Source organism: Nansenia antarctica (genome assembly GCF_963989245.1).
Source record: "Nansenia antarctica genome assembly, chromosome: 1".
Taxonomy (NCBI): Eukaryota; Metazoa; Chordata; class Actinopteri; order Argentiniformes; family Microstomatidae; genus Nansenia; species Nansenia antarctica.
In genome coordinates this window covers 59,450,473-59,476,013 of record NC_137674.1, presented here as the reverse complement: position 1 = coordinate 59,476,013, position 25,541 = coordinate 59,450,473, and the positions used below count along the sequence as shown (strand labels likewise).

General features: G+C 43.3%; 1 protein-coding gene across 1 annotated transcript; it reads left to right on the top strand.

Annotated features, from left to right (window-relative positions):
• Positions 1 to 314: 314 nt before the first annotated feature.
• On the top strand, positions 315 to 9,997 carry rab15 (RAB15, member RAS oncogene family; the record flags this gene model as incomplete). The annotated part of the gene is made up of 7 exons (XM_080544304.1): positions 315 to 438; positions 8,148 to 8,208; positions 8,493 to 8,553; positions 8,650 to 8,727; positions 9,210 to 9,299; positions 9,427 to 9,492; positions 9,839 to 9,997. The coding sequence occupies 7 exons, from the start codon at positions 315 to 317 to the stop codon at positions 9,995 to 9,997; spliced, it is 639 nt and encodes a 212-aa protein (XP_080400430.1).
• Positions 9,998 to 25,541: the final 15,544 nt, after the last annotated feature.

The window sequence follows — 25,541 nt, the reverse complement described above, 5'->3', positions numbered from 1 at the left end:
CCCACCCATTCCGTGCGTTGTCGATGATGTGGAGAGGAAGGCGGATGCTGCTGCTGAGCGCATCCTCGCCACCGCACCCATCGGAAGCTGGCTGGGAGGAATCTGGACCGTTCTCCTTCAGACCGCTTTGTTACCAAAGAGACAGCATCTGGTTTGTTTATAAAATATAAACAAGATAGCTGGGCTCCCCAATTTCTCAAAAATAGGGAGTAGGCTAAAGACTGAATTTGGATTTGAGCAGACATGGGATGTACATGGGGTGGGATAGGTAATGTGTTGCTGAGTTAGCTGGCAGTTCTTAATTCTAAGACATTATGGCTAAGCAGTATGATGTTCTGTTCCGACTCCTGCTTCTAGGGGATTCTGGGGTGGGGAAAACATGTTTATTATGCAGATTCACGGACAACGCATTCCACCCGTCTCACATTTCTACAATCGGTAAGACCGGGTTTTCTCTAATGCATGCGCTACATTGTTTTGGGCAATTAACCTATACACCTGGCTGTCTAAACAATCGATTACTGTATCCTTATCATTTTTGAAATGCTCATATCGTATGCACCTCATTGCCTGTGTGCAAATGTAGCATTTTTCAATAACCTTAACAAAACAACTATGTGTATTTGAACGTGGTGTGGCCCATATAGGGAGCTGTTTTATTTATTTATTTGTATTGTTATTGATGTAGACTATATATTGCCTCCATACACTATGGGAAATTATAATTTAATTCATGGGAATGTAAAGGGCAGCTGCAGAATAAACAAAACCAACTGAGTGTGTATATCCAAGATCAAACTATAGCCTACTTGTGATATGCAGGCTAAATGACACTGCCACTATTGGCCACCTACAGAATGATGGCTGGAATATCCCAAATGATCTAAATGGGAAATTGTCAAGAAACATTTATAATTTCAATTGTTAGTAGAATGTTTTGAACATATTTTTCTTTAAATATATTATATATCAAAGATGATTAGGTCACATTTGTTACTCAGTATTTGTGAATATCTATGTGTTTTATTTTCATGAAAGCATTGCATCACCATTAAGTTACATTTAAAATCATTAATTTTATTCACATCACCTAATTTCTATGAATCAAACATCCCAGACATCAAAGCCTTTTCAGTACTGTAGGATAATTTCACCTGGCCTTTATCCTTTGTCATGGATTAGTCCTTCCACTGGAGAGAGTATTAAACCAGGCAGTCTCTCCTCCTATAGGTCTAACTTATTAAGATAATATGGACTGTCTTATCTCCATAGTTATAATTCAGTGCATCCACCACGAAAAGCACTTCACTTCAATGCTTTCAAGGCCAGTGAAAAAGATGTGAGGAGAGTATTTTCCTCAGTCTCTGTAATGGGTCTTTGAGGACAGGTTTTTACTATCTGTCACTACTCATTGAAATCATCTCAGAGACATTTTCGGCCTCCCTCTCCAATGGGAAGCTACTTTTTATTTATTTATTATGTTTTAAGTAATTGCTTGGACTAAGGGGAAAACAAAAGCCTGAGCATCTAATACCTCTGCACTAAGATTTGGATAGAGAAAGGGATACAGATGTAGTTGTATGAAAGTGTTTGTTATTCTAGACAAGGACGTCTGAAAAAATATGAAGAGACATGATCTTGAATCACTGGTCATGTAGGCCTAATCTTTTGTGAACAAATAACAAATCTACCTTGAATGCAACTAGCCACGGTCGTCATATTAGGCCTCTGCTGCTATGCCATTGATTCTGAATGTAGATATTTAGAAATGTTCCATATTACTAACAACATATACAATGTTGCTAACAACCATGATTTGGGCTCTTAATGTTTGGCTAACCATAAGCCCAACCATGGAGGGGAGGCTGGTAGAAGGAGAAATCAGAGGATGGGATCATTCTAATGCACGGAATGGAATCAGAAATAGTATGGTGTCAAACACACCATTCCTTATTCCATTCAATGCAACACAGAGAGCCCGTCCTCCAATTTCTACCTCCACCAGCCTCCAATACAACCATTATCATGACTAAAGAGTTCATTTTGAGGTTTCAGATTGAACTTGTGAGTTCATAACGGTAGCCTATGCACTTCTGCTAGGCATGTCTAACATCATGTACACCGTTTTTTCTTGTTGTATTTTCAGTCAGTTGGCCTACTTGTACACAGTGAGTGGGGTATGGTGCGCCTATGGAGCCCTTACATGAGACTTCCCTCCTGCAGTCTCACACATACAGTATACCAACATTCATGACTGTTCTCTGCCCTCCAGGCTGTCAGAGAAGAGAAGCAAATATCTATCCGCTTTAGAGTGTTCTTTGTGCCGTTCTAGAATGTGCTATAAGGTCAAATAAAGCTGCTGTCAAAATATTTCAATAGGATGTTATGGTTGAGAAAGTCTGTATCCACGCTTATGGCCACAGGCTGACCTGTAGGTGTCCATTAATGTGCCTGCAATAACTCAGAGCCTCTCTTGGAGTGCAAACAAACCCAAGAAGGCCCACAGAGATGTAAAGATCAAGAGTGACCAAGGCCAGCCCACACCACACTGAGATCAATCCATTAATCAACACCAGACATTCTGGGGACTTAGAACAACATTTCCGTCAACGATAGATCCATAATTCTTTCAGTTTGCCTTCCAATCCTCATACTCAAGTAGTTAATGATGTCTTAAATGGTGTTGCCAATTAGCAATAATGTACCCAATTATTTCTCTAAACAGGGTTTATTTCAAGACTACACTTGGGAAAAGTCCAAGACCCTTACTATGGGAAAACACTAAAAGGTTAGAATGATGGCTAGGTCAGTGCAAGGTCAGACTTATTGATGGATCAATAACAACCCTGTCTATACCCTGTTTGCTCTCATAACCTGACAGAGATGTCTCCAACCAGCACAGTCCAGGTTGGGGTACATGTTGTTTCATGGTCACAAATTCATGAAAAATAACATTAACGAGTGTCTGACGAGTTCTGACTACAAATGGCCCCCACTACAGACGGCAGCTGTAGGGATGATTTAGTTTTAGGATATCTAATCACGCTGTGAGTTTTAATCTTCCTCTCCTCACCTGAGCAGGTTTTAAATGGACTTCTCAGAGCCGCTGGCTGTCACTTTGGCTGTGAGGGATTACCCAGAAGGCCCTGTCCTAAATCATGGCTCAATAAGCAGCCATCCTCACGGGCCACATTCCTGACCCACATATACTACTATGACCCAGACCTGTCACAGACCCAGCAACCAAAGGCTTAAGTGTTCATTATGGGACAGGAAACGGCCCCCATAGACACAGATACAGTACTTATCCATGCATAGAACTGTCAGTCCCACCAACTGACAACATTGTTGTCCGTATGCATCTAACGGCCAAAGTTGGGCATGTATAGGTTGATGAAAAGTATATTATAAGTATACTGTGATATAGAACCATTATGATTAACACACATAGTCTGTCAGATTCAGAGCAGCCTCTCTCTTTGCTTCCATCCCCCTTGGTGATGATGTAGTAGATGCTACTGTGTGTGTGTGTGTGTGTGTGTGTCCCTCCTTCCTCCCTCCTCTCTCCTTATTTGTATATGTATAATACCATTAATTCTGTATAGCTATTCTAGGAGCTTATAATCGATAAAGGTTTTCTGTATGTCTTAGGGAGCCCTAAAGACTGTTGTGAGTGAGTGTGACGTTAGTAAGGAAAGCTGTTGATGACAGGTTTGTTCCCTTGTGACTGTGTCCCCATTGTCATAGCAGCATGCAGGAATGCGTTCATTAACAGGCCTGTCACCATTACCTGCTGCACTCTATGACATGTGTCATTCCTCTAATCAACTCCAAACACCCGTAGACTGCTTTCAAGGTAATTAGATAAGACACTTTCGGGTTTGTACCTATTAGCCTCTACACAGATTTTTCCGTCTTGCATATTTGTGAAAATGCTGCCATGTCGAATTAGCTGACACTATCTCAGAGGAAAATTGTATTCGGCTTTGAAACAGCTTAGAGTGACGTGGTGGGTTTTTAAAATTGTAATTCTCTTTGCTAGTATTTCCTGAAGTCGAGATGTACCTGATCGAGATGAAGGTGAAGTCTTTGTTTTTGAGCTGCACTTCACTCTCCGTTTCTGTATGCGTGGATGACTTCTGACCTCGTCCTTATACAGAACACATGAACACTGAGAGAGAGAGAGAGAGAGAGAGAGAGAGAGAGAGAGAGAGAGAGAGAGAGAGGCTGTGCTTTCATCCCTCTACTCTCTCCTCACAGCCCCAGGCAAGGGAAGCCACTGACTGCAAGGGCGGCCTTTCAGAGTGTCACCGTCTTAATGCTCCAGTCAAAGAGGAGGTCGCTTCACCACATCAGTGGGCCTCTCGCTGGGAGTGGCGTGAACCCCAGTCTGGGCCTGTGGTAGCGATATTTTCAGATAAGAGCTGAAGCCTACATTGAATAAACACAATGCAGTTTAAAAGCAGTCTGTCAGCTCAACTGCTTATGTCGACTCTCTTGGGACTCCAGCTCAGCAGAAAGAAACAGAACTGTAAAATGCCACATGGCAGGCATTTTAATCTAAGTCCATGCTAGGGACTGGGTATTGATTTGCCACAGTTACCATTTGACTGACTGGGCTGTCGTGTAAATAATGGGTTTTGTGTCTTTTAGCTGCTGAGGTTCTGGTTAATTAGGTTGAACTGGATATTGATCTCACTGGGATCAATTTAAATGGCATGTATGTTTGCTGCTCTACCACTACCCATTAGTCTAGCAGACAGTTAGATCACAGTTAGAATTAACTACAGATGGAGATACAGATAGGGGATAAAAGGAATACGTGTCTCACTGCTTAGCCTGACTCCTCAATCTCGTATAGTGACCTTATAATGATACATCGGCCCACAGATCACTGGAGCATTACAAACAATCTCTCATCTCTCTCTCTCTCTCTCTCTCTCTCTCTCTCTCTCTCTCTCTCTCTCTCTCTCTCTCTCTCTCTCTGCCTCCTTCTCATATCTCAAGACCATTAGGCCTATCTTCAAAGGGCTGGTAGCTATTAGATTAAATCTCTCTCAGTATCTTTTGTGTTAAAAAGCTCAAACTGAGATAATGTGTCTGGATGACAGTTTACAGCGGGGCTCTTCCTGCATTAACAAGAGGTTCGCAGATTGTGAGTGTAAAATGCATACAACAGTGTTTTCTTTTTTCAGATTGGTTTCACCATTTAGAAATTACAACCCTTTTATACATAGTCCCTATATTTCAGGGCACCAAAAGTATTTGAAAATTGGCTAGTATTGATTCTAGGCTTTGCTTTTGGAGTCTGCTATTGGCGTAATGTCAACATGAGGACCAAAGAAACGTCAATGAAAGTCTATAGGGCCGGTTTCAGAGACAAGGCTTAAGCCTAGTCCTGGACTAAATCACACTTTCAATGTAAAATCTCCATTGAAGATGTTTTTTAGTCTAGGATTAGGCTTAAGCCGTGTCTGTGAAACCGGCTGAAGGAGTTCTTATGAATAATGACGTTGAAATTCTTTCAGAAACATAGGCAAAACTTTGGATGGTGCTTCTTCATACAGTAAGACAATATAATATTTTAAGACCCCAAACATACAGCCATAGCAAGGGACGTTTTCAACTAAATTGTTGACTTGGCAAGTCAATCTTCAGATTTAAATCCAATTGAACATACATTTAATTTTGTGATGATAAAAGTTTAGCCAAACAAGACCTCTAACTGAAGATTGCTGCAATACAGGTCTGGCAGAGCATCCCCAGAGAATATAGTGTCTGGTGGAGCGAACCTATGTTCCCCGGGTTCTATGTTCCCCGGTACCTTAGCTCCCTCCCGAAAAAAGGTCCTATGTTCCCCGGTACCGTAGCTCCCTCCCGAAAAAAGGTCCTATGTTCCCTGCTCCCTAAGGTTCCCCGCTCCCGAAAAAGGGTCCTATGTCCTATGTTCCCCGCTCTGAAAAAGGGTCCGATGGGGCAGGACAGTCTCGCTCGTCGGCAGCGTGTGGAGGTGCCCACGGTTGTTCAATATGGATGATCGGTGACATTATTCTCTTGTCCGACTTCGGAAACTAATATACCTGGATGGGAGACCACCTTGGAATACCGGGGGCCATAAGCTTTTACCCAGTAGTGAGACGCGTAATGGGCGCGAGGGGGTGTGCTCTTTCAGAGCCCCGAGAGGTGCGTCTGTTGCGGGCCGCTTTAAGGGGGGGCTAGCTGGGGCGGTGGCACAGGGCCTCGCGCTTTGGAGGGCCTCGCGTGAGGCAGGGTAAAAAATAAAAAATATTTTTTATTTTTTTTTTTTTTTTTTTTGGTACCCTGGCTGGCGAGGCCCTCCAAAGCGCCAGACAAGGGACCATATTATTATTTTTGCCTTTAATACATTTCTAAATGTTCACACATGTGATAATCATAGTCAATCATACATCTAAAATCTAGCATACCTGTAGGACAGGGAGATTCTTAGCAACAGAAAAAAGTAATTTCCCCCTATGACACCTTACGTGAAACGTGAAAAGAATTTTTGGGCGCACGTTGACACTTGTTGTGCATAGTGACTGCTTAGTGCAACGGACAAAATGCAGAGGGAACGAGACCGAGGAAGAACATGTTAATCGGGTGCTGAAAAAAGAAATACAAATAAAAGAAAGGAAGGCTTCAGGGCCTCGCTTAGAGGTTCGTTCGAAACATTTCTAAAAACAAGTGAGGCTCCCGTTAGCACCGAAGAAGCTAACGTTACTGCTAGCACTAGCAATGCTAGTAGTAGCACGGCACAGCCCCCCCTGAGAGGCAAAGATGATGTCTCTGAGGTGGAGGAGGACAACTGCTACACCGGCAGCAGTGGGGCTGCCCAGCCCCAGGTGATGATGGTCAGGAGTGGCGAAGTAGAGGATACGGAGGCGGAAGATGGAGCTACTCAGAGCAGCAGCAGGGCTGAGAGTGATGGAACGCAAGACGAGCCTACGGTGTTAGATATGTCATGTATGATGATCCTGGTAAATTGGCCGGTACATATGGACTCTACAGTTACAGAAGTGATCATTAGAAGAGGTCCCCCAAAGATGAAACCTGGATTTAGTTATCCTAAAAATAATGAGAACAGGAACTTATAGAAAGAAAAAATAGAAAGAAAGTGGCTTGTACTCTCAAAAACGGGACATGTCTTTTTGCTTTTGCTGTAAGCTTTTCAACATAAAGGATAGGCCTACATGGTGAGTAACATCTCTATTCATGTCAATAATGGCTTGTGCGTATTTAATGTTGGGTATGATGACTGCTTTATCCTAAATCCTAATCGTTTACGAGTATAAAAGGTTTGAAATGAAACAAACATGGTTGTAAACTATCTAAATAAGTAGATATGCTATTGTCTATCAGCACAGCATGTGAGCGCATTTCTTGCAATATATCGGTGCCTGCGTGTCGCGCGGTTATAACAGTAGCCTACATCATTATCAAAGTTTTTTTATTTTTTATTTTTTTTAAAGGCCTCGCAAATCTGACTTCGCACAGGGCCTCGCATATCTCCCAAGCGGCCCTGCACCTGCTACTTGGGGGAGTTGCGCTTTGATGCGAACTTCCCCCGGGTGCTATCGTCGAAAACGACACACCTCAGTGACCATATGAAAATGGGTGAGATAACCAGCCTTGAATGGACTCGATCCGGTTCTCCTATCGAGACTGACCAAGAAGCAAAGTTGTTTCTGCCGGTGTCTCTGTAGGTGTCTCTGCCCACTGCAGGCTCACCTCTCCCCCGGCCGTTGCGTGTCTCTCTACCCGGTAAAAACTTACGGCACCGGGGATTCCCATGTGGTCTCCCATCCAGGTACTAACCCTGCCCAACCCTGGTTAGCTTCCGAAGTCGGATGAGAGAATAATGTCATCGATCATCCATATAGAACAACCGTAGGCACCTCCACATGCTGACTGCCCTGCCCGATTGGACCCCTTTTCGGGGGCGGGGAACCTTAGGGAGCGGGGAACATAGGACCCTTTTTCGGATCGGGGAACATGTGACCCTTTTTCGGGAGGGAGCTAACTTAGGTACCGGGGGACATAGGATCCGGGGAACATAGATCCGGGGAACATATGTAGCTATGTATCAGCCTATGTAGCTAGTAACTGTGTTTGTCCCTCTCTTACAGGAGTTGATTTCAAAATGAAGACGCTAGAAATAGATGGCATCAAAGTACGCATACAGATATGGTAAGTAGGCTAAGCCCGTAGCAGAGCAGTTGCTATCGATGCACAGGAGGATTTCCTGTCGTCAGGGATGTCGTCTTTACCCCTGCTGTGCTGCCTACTCCGATGACCTTTTACACTAAACCAGCTCTGACAAAAGACATTTTCTCCCCTTGCAATGAATGTCATGTCCTAACAAATGTAATCACCTCAAACCCTGTGTGTGTGTGTGTGTGTGTGTGTGTGTGTGTGTGTGTGTGTGTGTGTGTGTGTCTGTGTGTGCGTGTGTGCGTGTGTGTTTCCCCCAGGGACACTGCAGGCCAGGAGAGATACCAGACCATCACAAAGCAGTACTATAGACGAGCACAGGTATGTTACCTTTCCTCTACCTTCAACACAGGCTGGCACAATACGACATGTTCTGAATCAGATGACGGAGGTGTGTGTTCTTCTTCATGTCCTCAGGGCATCTTCCTGGTCTATGACATCACGAGCGAGCGTTCCTTCCAACACATCATGAAGTGGGCCAGCGATGTGGACGAGGTATGGTCTGGGATTTTAGGGGTCAGAGGGAGGTTATGGATCGAGATGGAGTGTTGCCACTGGGACCATATAGACTGAAAAATGTATGTGCTTTGGATGAAAGCGTCAGCTAAATGGCATGTTGCTGTGACACTCAGATGGACATTTTTGCTGCACTGTTGTCAAGACGACTCAATGTGGCATTTATTCCAAAACAGGATTGTCATACAACAGATGCACAATAGCATCGTCTAATTTCAAACCTGCCTGAATTCATTCTCATCCCCTTCATTTATATCAAACAGGTTTTGAAATAAATAGTTTCTCTGAGTGTCCATCTCCTGGCATTCTCTTTGTTACTATTCTCTCACTGCCTCCTGCTGTTAACCTCTCTCCTCCACACTGTTTCTCTCTCTCTTCCTCTCTCTCTCCCCCTCTCTCTTCCCCTCTCTTTCTGACTATCTCTTTCTCTCTCTCTTTCTCTCGCACACGCTCTCTGTCAGTATGCTCCAGATAACATCCAGAAGATACTCGTAGGCAACAAGTCAGATGAGGAACAGAGGAGACAGGTGGCCACAGAGCAGGGCAACAAGGTGGGCCTGGGACACGCTCTGATCTTCCAATCCACAGTCATCAATTAAGGTTATCTATTTGGCCTTTAGTTTGACTGCTTTGCTGTTGATGTTGTTGTTGTTGCTGTTGTTGTTGTTTTTCCTGCAGCTGGCCAAGACCTATGGAATGGACTTCTTTGAGACTAGTGCCTTTACCAACCAGAACATCACAGAGGTGAGTTATTGGATAATGGGGCTGATCAAAACAAAGCGTCCCCTGGGAGTCTTTTTAACCTCCCATCTACATGTCAAAACATTTGTAGCCAGTAATAGACATCGGTGGAGCCTGGTGGAGGTAGAAATGGGAGGATGGGCTCATTCACGGAATGAGGAATGGTATCGAGCGACCCGTGTTAGCCGTAGTATGCTAGCGATAAAGTAATGTTAGAAAAGAGCCGTAGGCTTAGTGTAACTGTGCTTTTAGTGAGTATGAGTTGATACCTCTGTTGTTTACGGTTCATCTCTCTGTTATCCCTCCCTGTACCCGTGTCCCACCACTATAACCATGGCCCCCCTATCAGTCCTTCACACGACTGGCAGAGCAGGTGCTGGTGGCCAATAAGAAGGACCTGGATGTCCTGCGGGCGTCCATCACCGACGAGCTCAACCTTACGGCCCTGGAGGAGGAGGAGGGACTCTGTGACGGAGAGGCCGACTCACGCAAGGGGTGCTGGTGTTGAGGACAGGAAGTTCCATCGCTGCCTGCTGAACATAGTGGTCCCGATCACAAATCAACCCCCCCCATTTGTCTGTTTCACATGCAGTGGATCTCTAAAGATCAGCCGTTTGTTAGCAGTACGGTGTTCATTTCTGATAGGTTAGGTGGAACTAGTGACATCATATCCCTTACACTTATCCAATCAATCTGTAAGAAGTGCCTTGGGAGAGGTAGGCACTAGAGTTTGATTTGAAAGTGGGCAATCTTCTCTTGAAAACTCTTCATCCGTATTCATCTTGATTTTGTATTAAGGCTTTTGTCATAGGCCTTAGCACCTTGTAACCAACTGATTGAACCTGTTTTTAATCCGTTATCCACCTATTGATCGTAGCTATTTTTCTCTCCACCATCGTAGGCAATGGTCTCTGTGTGAGTTGTGTTTTTTTTTTTTACCACAAGAGGGTGCTACATGCATTGTATAAAAAGCAGATACCGGAGAGCAGTTTGACGAAGTGGTCCATGATGACATTACACTGTTATTTCAGTTACAATTAACTGTGGTTAAGAGATAATATGCTGTCTGTATCTTTGACTGACTTAAGCAGGCCTATATTTATTTTCGTTGTTTTCCCTACACTTCTCCATTTTGGACAACACAGGCACTTCATTTAGGGCAGGTGAGGCTGGCGGAGGTAGAAATCAGAAGATGGGCATTGCATTACAATGAGCCCTGAGTCCTCTACCTCCACTAGCCTCTTCTGATTTAGGGGGTAGCCATCTCTAGATATAGACATATAGTATATATCATACACAGCATATCAATAATCATATGTAAGATCATATGTAATATGTTGATCATGAAGGAAATCCAATCCACCTACGTAACATGGACACGCAGGTTTTTCTGAAATGACTGTCCAATGTTTCCCCACCAAACTGTTTCATTGGGTTACTTCCTACTCTCAATGGCTGATGCAGTGATAGCCATCTAGAGAGAATGAATGGTTATACTGTCCTCTACAATACTCCATATCCAGACAGACTAGCACTCATTTAACTACTGATAATGTACATACAATATTCCATAGTGCATTCTATAGTTTAGAGAACCACGAGACATGAAGTTAATGTATTACCAATACAGGGCTGTAAAAAGTGTTAACATTTAATATTGATGGTATAAACTTTTCCCTCTGTGATTATATTATGACGTCTTGTGTTCTCATTAGTTTTACTGACATATTTTCCACTAGTTAGCTTCTGTGAGTACAGGGATGACTCTATGGAAAGGTTACCATGTTTTTTTTGTGTGTTTTTTTTAGACTAGCAAGGGACCAGCAAGAGTTTTGCATGCGTCCAACTTTGCTTGTCATCTTTTCTTTCTTTTTTCTTGCAACTTCAATGAAGTTAATATTCAACTTATCATGATACGATAACAGTATTTGACCAGAGTGGCCTGTTTGATCCCTATTTGGACTGATCATAGGACTAACTTGGCTACCTATTGCAACTGACTTAATGTTACCAATGCTACTCAAAAAATGTTTATGTGTGCAAGTGATATTATGGTATGTTGTATTGAATGAAATACTGGACTATGCTCTCGATACAAAATGTATCTCTGTGTTTGATGAAAAAAAAAACTTTTAGACTACTTGAATTGCATTTGTGGAAATATATAACGTAACATTGTAATTCTTTCGATAAAGTCAAATGTTTATGAATAAACTTGCAGATAAATGACTCATTATGTTGTGGTAACATTTCTACATGAAATATAAAAAATATTTGGTTTGGTGTGTGTGTGTGCATGTGTGTGTACTAAGACCAAAGTTAAAGTCTATTTTCTCAAGAAGTTAGAGCATGGGTGCACAGCTCTGTGCCTCCAGTAACTTATTTAGACCTAGGTGATGAAGTTAACAACCTACATTATTCATCCTATGTTGCAGTGAGGAATATAACGTACGTCGCAGTTTTCCCTGACGTTCTGGCTAGGCTATGCTACTTACCACTAGGTAGCAGAGTTGCACTATTTACAAATATATTACACATTACAGCACAACTGAAACTGCTCTACAGATATATAGATGTACAGGTGGAAGTCCTATGAATATGGCCATGCTTTATTGATGTGGTATACTGTAATGTAGCTTATGAACCCTCAAACACTTTAATTTGTCCTCCTTTTCCTTGTGAACAATGGCAAGTTTGAGGACCACAATGATATCAACAGTCTCTGAGCATTTTATTTAATCATCACGGACTGAGGTTTCAATGAGGGGCATATGAATCTGCATAATGAATATGCATATGCATGTGTCAGAGATGTGTTCCTGTGACAGAAATGGCAGCTCTATCTCTGTGCTCTGAGCAACACAGACACACACACACGCACACACACACACACACCCACCCACCCACGCACACACACACACACCCGTACACAAGCATGCACGCACGCACACAAGCATGCACGCACGCACGCACACAAGCCCACATACACACACACAGCTCTCTGTGACTGGGCCAGGGCTGCAGTTGATTTCTGTGAGTCATATCATGGCAGAACACTGCAGTATTGCTATGATCAGGCCCCATCATCACTCTCACACACCAACCTCAACCCAGACACTCAAACACCAGCCAAAACTATTCCTGAGGGAGATTGAGGGATGGGAGAGAGTGTGTGTGTAGAGAGTGTCTTGAAAGAAAGAGAGTGAGTGATTAAGTGAGTGAGTGTGTGTGTGTTTGTGTCTGTGTGCATGTATGTGTGTGTAGGTGTGTTTGCGTGTGTGTGTGTGTGTGTGTGTGTGTGTGTGTCCTCACACTACACCCACTCCAGGTCCTTCTGTCCAGCAACTTTAATTAAAAACCCTCCTGCCTGCCTTTCCAAAAACAGCCCTCTCCCCTGTCTCTGTCACAGGCCCACCACAGAGCTAATAACCACCCTCCATGTAGGCACAGATCTTGGATCATCTTATCCTGACTCTATCCTAACATAAACCATTTGGGGTTTACCAATGCTGAACAACCCTACCACAGTGGCTAGGGGAAGCTAAGTGGTTTCCTGGACTCAGATTAAGCCTAGTCGTAGACTAAAATACGTCTTCAATGAAGATTCTCTATTGTACTGTAATGTAATGTTATTTGGACCAGGACTAATCTATGTCTGTGGATCTGGCCTATAGTGAGAGGGCTATAACAGGGCTGATAGAAGTTTATAAGCAGTGGTTGCTATGGGGAACCGCGCCAGTGCAACCAGAAACCATGGGATTAGTGTCAATGGGTTATTCACAGTCATTAATGTCAGAGAAACATCATTGAATGTTAAAAAAAGGGTGTTTTTTCAAGAAACACGGCATCATCTCATCTCAAAGATCCAGCACTAATCCAAACCGCTTTCATCAGTTTACATTCAATCGCTTTTGAAACCGTAGGAGGGGTGTGTTTGTGTGTGTGTGTGTGTGTTTGTGTTTGTGTGTGTGTGTGTACGTGTGTGCGTGCGTGCTTGTGTGTGTGTGTGTGTGTGTTCGTGTGTGCGCGTGTGTGTGGAGGGGTTTGAGATTAATCACACTGCTATTGTCACTCTGTAATATCGTGGCACCCCAGAGCCTGGCGCTGGGCCCAAGCTGTGCTGTGAAGGAGGGTTGCACTCGAGCACACACACAAACACACACACACACACACACACACACACACATACACACACACACACACACACACACACACACACACACACACACACACACACACAGATCTAAGGAACTATCGCCTTCACAACACAGGCCACAGCTTGAAGCCCCCCTTCCTCCACCTCAGGCCCCAAAATCATGTCAAACCATATCCATATCCTGCTCAACCATTGGCAAAGCATTCTCCACTCTCCCCTAGTTAGCATGGCGACAAATCGGAAACAAAACAACTGTGACGTCTCCTCAGGAACAACCAGAAAAATATGTTCTGTGTTATTTTGGAGAGGCACAGTTCAGGGGGGGGGGGTTAAATGTGCGCGCATGTGGCGGGGGAGTTTGGCATAGGTGGGGGGTAGAGAGGAGGTGGGGTGTATGTGGAGGGGGGGGGGGTTCAGCTTCAAGGCACTCTTCTGTCGAGTGTTGTGATGTCATCCTCCCACCTCTCTGCTGTGCTTGCTTTCACACCAGTATGAGTCACTCGGAGCTCCGGCTCCTCCGAGCTTGCAGGGAGGTGTGCACTGCGGAATGCCAAACAGGAAACAGAACAGGACAGAGTTGGAGCTACATTTATATCTTCTATTCTCTCTGTAAAAACAAACATCTTATTTTCTCTGCCTGCCACGGGCCAGGGTCTTTTCTTAAACTATCCAATTACAACAAATAAGGGAGCTCAAAGCAGGCAAATGTTTAATAAGTAAAAGGCTGTTTTTTTGTCTGAGTGTCAATTGCTGTACTCCAGTTGAACACACAGTTCACTACTGGAGCTTTCTAGATGATCTTTTTTTTCTAGAGAGAGAGATAGAGAGAGAGAGAGAGAGAGAGAGAGAGAGAGAGAGAGAGAGACAGAGACAGAGACAGAGACAGAGAGACAGAGAGAGAGAGATGCTAGACATGCTAATGGTTTAAAAAAAACATCAAATTTAGCCAAAGCGCATGTGAAGTGTTTGGCAAAATTAATTATGGATGATTAAGAGCTGCAAATCTCAGGCTGCTTGTTAACAGAATGTGGATGGGAGTCCACTGGCATGATTAGGCTTGGATTATAATCTGGTTTAAATTAATGATCTCTGTCAGTCTGTGGTTGAGAGGAAGGCAGGCAACGGAGGGAGAGGTGGAGGGAAATTGAGAGAGTAGCGTAGAAAGGAAGACAGACTGACAGGTGCACAGTGGGAGACGGGGGGAGGGGGGGAAGAGAGGGCGAGAGAAAGAGAGCTCTAAAGTGGTGTCAAAAGGTGACACAGAGAACAACTGGGCTTGAGCGATTGCCAGGCGAGAAGGACCCATTCTACCTTACTTCATCATATTTTTCTCATACGTATAACATTTAACATTTACACAGCTACAACCAGAAGACACAGCCATGGTAGATAATTGATCATTTACTTACCCACTGTTCTGCATTTGCCCTTTCAAACATTTGTTTCGGCAACTCAGGTTTTATTTCATGTGTAAGAGTTTGAGGCGTGTTCAAATAAAAATGTATAGGCCTTCTCTATGACTGGGTTTATTTGTCTAGCTCCAACTGCTCTAAGCTAATTGAGTCAGAGCCAATGATATCCTGTAAAACTGTAACCACTAGATCCCTTAAATCCTATTCTAGTGAGGCCTTAAACCATAAACTGGAGAATCAAGACTGGTTAGATGAACTAAAAAGCACACAGGTTGAGGAGGCATGGCTAGGTTTCAAAACCAAATTCCTAAATATTATTGACAGTATAGCCCCCATGAGAACCACCAGGGTTAAAGCCCGATCGGAACCATGGATGAATTCGGACATTCTAAATGCTATGAAAGTCAGAGACCTAAAATGCTCTGAAGTTCAAAAATGCAAATCAAAATTAGTGAAACACTTAAACGAAGATCTCAAAACCCACTTTGAGAAAATTAAAAAACAATGCAACAAACTATGCAATCAGGTAATTACCATGACCAAATCTGCTAAGAAAAAATACCTCGATAACAAAATCGAAGAAAACTTAAACAAACCACGTGACCTTTGGAAGCTACTTAATAGCCAACTAGGTTGCAGTCAAAAACTCAAAACCAGGTCTACAAACATCAGCATAAAATCTGGAGATTCTCTCTTTACAGACAAGCTGGATGTGGCTAAGTGCTTAAACACTTTCTTTACAACCATAGCCACTAAATTAGTTAACAATCTACCACCCCACTCAGGGCGTTATGGTGTAGAGCACATCCGTGCGTTCTACAATAAACTGGGTGTACGCAAAGATGATTTTAAACTCTCCATGGTGTCAAACGATGAGGTGTTTAAAAAAAACTGGGCGCTCTACACTCAGAAAAGGCCACGGGCCATGACAATATTCCAGCCAGATTTCTAAAAGACTCAGCTGCCTCCATTACCCCAATCATCACCCACATAATAAACCTCTCCATCAAACAGGGACACGTCCCCCTTGACTTTAAAATAGCAAGGGTAACCCCACTGTATAAAAAAGGAAGCAAATTAGACCCAGGCAACTACCGACCTGTTTCTATTCTTAATTCCATCTCGAAACTTATGGAAAAAATAGTTTATGAACAGGTTGATAGGTACCTTACCGAAAAAAATCTGATGTATGAATTTCAATCAGGATTCAGAACATCCCATTCCACTGACACATGCCTTCTCTATTTGAACGACCACATCAACCATGAGGTGGACTCGGGCAAGTACTGCGGCATGGTCATGCTGGACCTCCAGAAGGCCTTCGACACAGTAGATCACCACATATTGTTAGATAAACTGAAAGCAATTGGGTTCGATAGAACATCGGTGAGCTGGATGCAATCCTACTTAGAGGGGAGGGAACAGGTGGTTAGTGTGAACGGAACACTGTCCCCCCCCCTCCCAGTGACCTGCGGCGTTCCACAAGGAAGCATATTGGGACCTTTACTGTTCCTAATATATGTGAATGACATGTCATCAGCATGTGATTGCAATTTGTTCCTGTTCGCGGATGACTCGGCTCTGCTGGTCTCTGACAGGGACATATTGCAGGTGGAAAAAGCGCTAAGCACTGAACTGAGTAGAATCTGCATCTGGCTAGCTGACAATAAACTATCAATACACCTAGGTAAAACTGAAACCATCCTATACGGATCCCCATCTAAACTCAGAAAGGCTGTAAATTTCAAAATAAAAGTGGGTAACATTAATATCACAAGAAAAGAGGATATTACATACCTGGGCTCCATCTTAGAGGCAAATCTTTCCGGAGATAAAATGGCAGCAAAAGTAATCAAAAAAGTGAACCATAGAACTAGATTCTTGTACAGGATATCCTCACTTGTCAGTAAAAACACACTGAGGACCCTATCAGGAGCTCTCATTCAATGTCACTTCGACTATGCCGTAACATCATGGTACTATAGAACCACAAAGGCCCATAAAACAAGACTCCAGACAGCCCAAAATAAACTGGTTAGGCTTCTGCTAGGCCTCAACCCTAGGACACATCTAACCGCTGCTCATTTTTTGAGCCTTGATTGGCTACGAGTAGTTGACAGAGTGCAGCAGCTTGCACTGGGCCTGGTCTTCAAGATACGCTACACCACAAAGACACCCAAGTACCTGTCAACATACTTCCAAAAAGTGAACAACGTCCACACATACAATACCAGAGGAAGCTCCACGAACCACGTTCAACCGCGTTGCACCACAAACAAGGGGTTAAACTCGTTTGCAAACTATGCAGTAAAAATGTGGAACGCCCTTCCTATAATCTTAAAGGAGTGCAAAACACTGCCCACCTTCAAAACCACTCTCAAAAAACATTTACAGGAGGCTGCAATCCGTAACTGGACCCTCTAAATCAAAAATCAGATTAAAAGACCCGAACTACCCACTGTACATACTTTGTGTTTTGTCCCCCGCCCCCACCTGTGGTGTATGTCCCCACCTGTCCTACCCGCTGTACATACCTTATGTTTTGTTGTATTGTTCTTCCCATGATGGATGTATGTTTATTTTGTAGACAGTACTAGTTATTTGTCTGTATTATCTTGTAGATAGTACTAGGTTTTTTTTGTCTGTCTTACATGTAACGATGAATTGAGAATCAAGGACCCCAATTGAAATAAGCCAGTGGCTTTCTTGGGTTTTTATCCTGTTAGTTGACCTTGTATGTAATATGTACTTTCATGTACCTACTTCTGCAAATCTTCTAATAAAGTTTTCAATCAATCAATCAATGCCTCTGGTTATTGTTTCAACCATGGGGTATTGCACAACCTATAAAGTTGGTGGCATTATTTAAATAACTATGACCTAACTCTGAATACTGTGCTGCGTTTTGATTGCAATGTCCCGTCCCTTTTTCTGCTATGCAGTGTAATGATGACTGGGTCATTGTCGTTACAATCTGTCAAGTGGTTGTCTTCGACAGTGATGCTAACGAGTGAATTTCAAATCCGATGCGTCATGTTCAAATAAACCCTCAATCTTCTTATTGGATATGTAAATCTCACAATCACACAGTCAAAGAAATCTATTAACAAAGAGCTTCTCTAAACTTACTGTCTTGTGTAAGAAAATACTATGTTACTACATACCATTACAAAAAAAGAAGCTAATCATATGGTCTATTTTGAGGACACACTGTCCCCCTTGGTGAGGGGAACAAAGGGCCTTGTGTATGCAAAAACAACTTGTCGCCCTTTTTTCATGTCCATTTCTATTAGTGTAAGAGAGCCACTCAAGGGGAACTCTGTGAATGGGGCCCATTCTTCCCATTCCACTGCATCCAGGAGCAACCATTGCCAGGAATTCCATACTATGAGGTCACTCCTGTATTACTCTGGTCATATATCCTCCAGGAGGGAAAGGAAGGCTACTGTGGCTACTGTGGCTACTACTGTAAGTCGTATAGTGTGGCTTAGTATTTAGTCCGACTAACTGGATCATAAACTGCTTCAGTCTTGTGAGGAAAAAGTTGACATATTGATCACACAGTGCACTTGACTTGTTCGTTGTGGCTTAAAGGTGTGTCCACATTGTACTACTGGAATACACATCCATAGGATCAGCAACAATTGAGAAGATGAGAGGGACAAATTGTTATTATGTGTCATGGAGTGGATGAGTTGGTTTGAGTAGAATGTGTAAACTGCCCTTCCAATAATAAATAAAGTGAGATAAGTTACAACATAGGTCATAATCCTATAGGAAGATGAATTCATGTTAAAAGTCTTCAACTCTGCCTATTGATCTGCTGCTTCCTGATCTTTAGATTACCATTCAGGAGGTTGAAACTGCAATGTTTTTGCTGCAAAACAAATAGAGAATTCTATATAGAACTCTTGCAGGTCTTTGAGATGTGCCCTTTATGCTTTATGGATATCGTATGGATATACCTTATTCTAATTTATCCAGAGAAGGGGGTTTTCTAGAGAGAACAATGACAACCGCCCATACAAATTTCTGCCATGACAGATTGAAGTGGGTGTTAGCAATATCCACAGTTATACTGGACTAGTGGTCTTTTAATTAGGGTAATCTGTCTCCATTGTCTTAGATCGAATAGATAGGGAGAATGTGTGGGCCTATCTTCCTGTGGAGTCAGCACTGATAAATGCTTGGAGAGCGCAAGAGAGAGAGAGAGAGAGAGAGAGAGAGAGAGAGAGAGAGAGAGAGAGAGAGAGAGAGAGAGAGAGAGAGAGAGAGAGAGAGAGAGAGAGAGAGAGAGAGAGAGAGAGAGACTATACATGCAGTTGTAGGCAAACCTACTTGGAGAAAATGTAATGGATTAATTAAATGATGCAATGAAATGAATGATTACAATTATGATTAAAACTACTATGGAACCTGTAGTTACACCACAGACCACACCAACCATGCAGAGGCTATATTGCACACCAGTGAACCACTTGCATAAAGGCCAACAATTAAATGCTGAGATGACACCAGTCAGTGACACTGAACGTTTGGGGGGTAATGATGGCATGATCATCCGCTCTTTTATGTCTCTAGGGCAGGCCTTCTGCCAAGAATGTGCTAGATCGTTCTTTGTCTAAGCAGAAATGTTTCAACGACACAACACCAGTTGCATGTGGATTCATTGTCTGCGCAGCAGCAGTTCACCCAACGCTGTTGCTAGAGCAACGCTTTCTCCATCCTTTTTCCCGATCTGTTTCATTTTCCACCAGACTTCCGTGCTCATCGCGAGAGTCGAGCGGCGAAGAGTTGAGTTGCAGTGACCTCATCCTTCCAGCAGCTGCGGAGCGAGGCGGAGCTGCAACTTTGTCTGAACTTCGGAGTTGGAACAATCGCAAAGAAAGCGGACACCGGCGGAGTGGACGAATAACGGATGGAAACGAGAACACCATTTGGAGGTTTCATAGTGAGCATTTCAAAGAGTCGACTCGCTCTGTTTTGGGCCAAACATTGTGACAGCGGCGTATACCACTTCTCTGGGGAATCAGTCGATGTATTGTTTCATGAAAACGCCGAAGAGTTTGGAAGAAAAGGTGAGTTTGATCTGAAGCTTTGATTGACTCGCCGCGGGGGAAGTCAGTGTTGTCGGCTACAGACGAAGAAGTTATTCGGTGATCGCCTACTGATATTTCGTTCTTCTAGGCAACGTTAGTTAACCTATTTGGACTTCGGAGCTACACGACGATGTGTATTACTCGTATCTATTAGCCATACACGGTAGGAGGATAGGTTGTGAAAATAGACTGAAATAATTGCAAGTGAAAAGTTGAGCTCAGTCATACGACAACAAAAGGTGCTGCTGGTGCACAGACCGCGCAAGCGAGATATCCACCCTGTCATTTCTATGAGTGGACATTCCTTTTAATTTACTTATATATATATATATATATATATATGCAGCTACCGGGCTAACTACCTTTCTCAACCATGTCATTACTTGGCGATACGTAGCCAAGACTTTGTCAATTCACCACGTCTTGACACCCTCTCTCTCTCCCGCTCCACACACGCTGCTTCTCCTGTCCCCTGGCCCCCTGGCTGCTGGGGTACCAAGGGTAGCCCCCCAAAGAATTGGAGCTAGCCCATGACAATAAATGACCGAATTAGCAAGAAAGTTGAATACTGGTATTGAATATTGAGGGAGTGGTAGCCTATATGGATTTTCCACAGTTCCGAATATTCTCCATCGACTGCGTCCAGGACTGGAATGATTTGCAAAACCTCTTTACGGCTCTAGATGATCAAGTTCTAGGGAACGTTTCCCCACTCCGAGGTCAGTCAGATGTTTAGACAACAATGCCGATGGATGGTCACACAAACAGGAAAGCAACGATCAGAATATACATAAACATGTTTTTGTCCCCGTGGTTGAATAATGACACAATCACCGCCCCCTTAACTTAAGTTCGCCGTCTCATATTTCCTAGGCTCACCTGGCTACTTCACCTGTCCAGTGGTCCACTGTGTTCACATACAATTTAACCAGTATATGGAAACAGCCTTACTTTCTCATACTACTCTAAATAGCATTCTTCATATTATTATTTTATTTTTGGTCATTTTGGTTGTTAATCCCCTGAGGGAATTCCAGTGATTGATAGGGTCATTTACATCGCTTTACCTTGGCTCAGTTGGGTGCTTGGGTGGCGTTGTCATGTGTTGTTTTGGCTACAAAGGGAGTTGTGATTGAGTCTGACGTCTAAATAGCCTGGTACTTGAGAAAGCATTGTATGTAGGAGATACTTCACTAAGCAAAGATAGTTTCAGATGTTCCTGTACAAAATCAAAAACCTCTTGTTGGGAATACATTCAAATTCACTTTCTGTGTACATGTGTGTGTGTGTGTGTGTGTGTGTGTGTGTGTGTGTGTGTGTGTGTGTGTGTGTGTGTGTGTGTGTGTGTGTGTGTGCGTGCGTGCGTGCATGTGTTTGGGGATTTAGACCTAGGCTGACTTAATCACCCTGACCACAATTATCATTGTCAGTGGACCCCCTGTAGTAGGTGCTCTGCCTTCGGTGTTATTGCTGTTCTATAGGCCTACCTGTGGAGTGTGTCTTCAGGCAACCAGCCTCAACTCACCATGGGGAGCTTTTTCCCAACACACACACACACACATGCACACGCACACACACACACACACACACACACACACACACACACACACACACACACACACACACACACACACACACACACACACACACACGCACACTCACTCACTCATGGTTTTGTCAGGAAGGGCTGTCTGGATGGGTTCCCCTCTAACCCTAAATGGACATGTCAAGAGATCTCATCTGTATTCATTTAACCGTGGTCATGGTCAGTTCCACTTGTTGGGTTTTGGTTGAAAAAACAACATTGCAGATTCATTTTCAACACCCACCAACAGCTTTTTTGGCTGCTGCTGCTGCGTCAAAAAATCCCGACACATTTGCAAGTGAAAATCTCGTCTCATCATCAGCCCTCGTGTCTAAGAATGCCAAGGCTGTGCAGATCTGGAGGCAGTGTCGCATTTTCAATATTAAGTAGCCTATTGAGAGGGAGTGTGTAGGTGGACGTGCACATGTTGTGCCACACATGTAGCTAGAGAAGGAAGGGGGAGAGGAGAGGAGGGGGAGAATGCCTGGGAGGGTGATTGGCAGTTGAAGGATTATCAAGGGCTTTTCAGATGTAGAGTGGCTGAAATATTTTCTATAGGTATTCCAGGATTAAGTGGAAGTCAGCAAAACTAGTTTTTGAAAAGGTTAGCCTACCCCTATGCTAACCAGACCATAGTGTTGTAGGCCCGTGCAGGCTATGTTTTTACAGATGTTTCAAATGCAGCCTCTAAAAGACCTAGGCTAATTCAAAGCAAAATCAGAGATTTAATTCCACACTGTTTGACTTCTCTGACTGACTTCTTCTCAGACAGACCATACAGAACCCAGTCTTATATAAAGCCTGATGTATCTAGGACAGGCAGGCAAGGTTTTTGGCAGTGCGAACACAGACAGACCTAACTGGCGCTCACAAAGTCAGGAAAAAGAGGACATATCAATCTCGCTTCTCCCCCCCCCGAGCTTGTGATTTCTCTGCCCAGCGTGAAGCCTGCACAGCCCTGACAGGATCCGAAACGTTGTGGATCTCTCCAGTCTTTACCCTCCTCCCACTCCCTTGCTTCTCTATCTCGCCTTTCCTTACCTCCCTCCTCACTCCCTCTCTGCTCTTCCTTCCTGTGTTGGAAGCCCAGCCAGGGGCTGTGACATCCATATTTACTCTCCCCTGACCTGACTGGAGCTTGGAATGTACATTTCTCTCTCTCTCTCTCTCTCTCTCTCTCTCTCTCTCTCTCTCTCTCTCTCTCTCTCTCTCTCTCTCTCTCTCTCTCTCTCTCTCTCTCTCTCTCTCTCTCTCTCAGAGGTTACAGAGAGAGCCACAGGACAGACATATTGCAGGATGATCTAGCCTACCTCTCTCTAGTCTGCACTTCCCCCTCTGTTCATTGGAGAGAAACCATATTGGGTCCTTATCGAATCAATGCACTCCCTGACAAATAACCAGAATTGGAGGAAGAGTAAATTACTGTGGGAAGGGTGCTAATCGGAAAATCTATTGGCTTGACATTTAATAATGCTGTGCTGTCATACAATGCTGTCATTGTCCTTGCTCTGTATGTTTTAACAGAACAGATTATGTCTCAAAATGAAGCTATGTTAAATGTCTGTTTTTATGAGCCATAAAGAAATTATGATAAAAGCCGACCAAAGCTCTTTAAATGCTAATTACAGTTTGTGTTTGTTATTATGGTTTGTCTGCCTATTATTGCCTTATGGTCATAACATTTTAATTAGGTTAGATATAATGTAAAGTTCCAATAAGATACCAATTAGTTAGCCTACTGTAGTCCCAGAATGAGATTAAATTCAAACAGGTGATTAGGAAGCCTATTTCCATCTAGTAGGCCTAGAAGCCCATCACTTACAGACTTAGACAATTATGGAATTATTTATTAAATACCACGATTCTCTCTCGACTATGGTTCTTACAAAGCATTAGGAAATGTTGACGCTATAGCTGATGTAAGTATCTCTAATCGTTCAAAAGCCATTGATGTTCCCCCTACACAATATCCCCCCCTCCTCTCTCTCCCTCTTCCTCTCACTCTTTTTTCCCTCTCTTTGCTGAAGTAACGGTTTAATTAGGGCTCCAAGAGGATTATGGCACATGAAAGGAGTGTGGATTGTGGAGGAAAACGCAACATAGATTTGCAATTGTGACAGACTAGCGAGAAATCTATAAAAACATCATATCAAACAATAAGTAGGCTGGCTAATCCAAGCAGAAGTAAACAGATGGAACATACTGTACAGATGGAAGCCTGAAGAGAGAGCAGCCCAGATAATGAGAACAGAAATGAACTGTACTTAACTAGTAAAAACATTGCGAAAAGACCAAACAAACTCAGAGAATTCTATGACCCTGTGTGGGCGTTTGGTAGTTTAGGTGTTATGGCGTTAAATATTTGATATGGATTTGTGGTGGCTCTGTGAGAGAATGTTGTGAATTTAGACTGACGTCAATGCTATCATTTCTGCTGTCAATGCTCATGTTATGATCAAATATGACCCTAAGGAGGCTGACTACAATATGAGCCTCCACATTGTCTTGGGGTCCTCTTCTCTCTCCTCAGGGTATTCACACATCTTCTCCTCTCCACTTTTACTTGTCGTCCTTTTCATTCATGCGATGACAAGTTCTGTAATTCTTTAAACCCTCGAAATGTTTTTGCAGCATTGCTGACATTCCCACCAACTGTCTCACCATCTGTTGCTACTCCAGACAGACAGCTCCTCTTGAAGCAGGGGAAATTTGTTCCTCAGTAGCTGACTAAAGACTATAGTTGATTCCGCTGGCTTCCCAAGACTAGAATTAGTAATATAAATGCTTTCCTGACCCATGGACTTGATATTTGCAGCCATGTTTGAGGAAACGTGTGAGCATGTGCACTTTTTTGAGAAATCAAGATGCGACACAGTTCAAATGCCTTCGTCAGCATGAGCACTCTTATTTTCATCCTCATTTTTTGTGCCTAATAGTTTTTAGTGTATAATCCCCCAGTGGCCACTGATAATAGTAATTACCTTTTGGAACAAAACGTAGGCTTATTTAAGGCCTTGATAACATATCAGTGTGCTAGCCATGACCACTGTTGTGTGAAACGCAAATGTTTGCAGGTTACAGTTGTCATTAAACGGACGTCTTTGAGAGGGTTGACTTTGTAGATGGTGTGAACTGATGCTGACTCAGACCCAGATGATATAAGTAGGCCTAGCTTTGGTGGGAATTACACACTGTCTGGAGGGCCACGCCTTGGGTGCATCTCTCCACTCTTCCCACACTAATGACAACTTGCTCAACCACAGATGGCCTCATTGTTTTCCCCATAAACATGCATGTTGACAATAACAGGTTACCAGAATGTACGGACAATGTTTTGAAAATAATTTTAAGCTATTGTACCTGTGATGATGATAATAATGAATGATACCCATTCTCTTAATTTGGATCTGGGAATATTGGTGTGAGTTTTTCAGACTGTTTGACTTTCAATCTTCCTTTTGACTACTCAACTACAGTTTTCCTTACTCTGAACACACCAGATTTCTGTCGTCTATCCAGCCTCAAAGGAGTCCTCCCTCTCAAACACTTAAATAGGATCGCACACAAAAGGGTGTTATTGGCTTATAGAGGATCTTCCTCCGCTGTGTTTACAATATCCTAATTATTTGTATCCCATGCTTTTCTAAAATGCCGTTGATTGACTTGTGCAATATGTTGAGTCACCCCCGTTGGTCATTGTCATCATCAGTGAATCACAAAGCTGCTAGACAGTGCGTGGTACCGCAGGGAACATTCATACACCACCACGTCTATTTATGAGCCCTCCCCTCCTGTCGCTG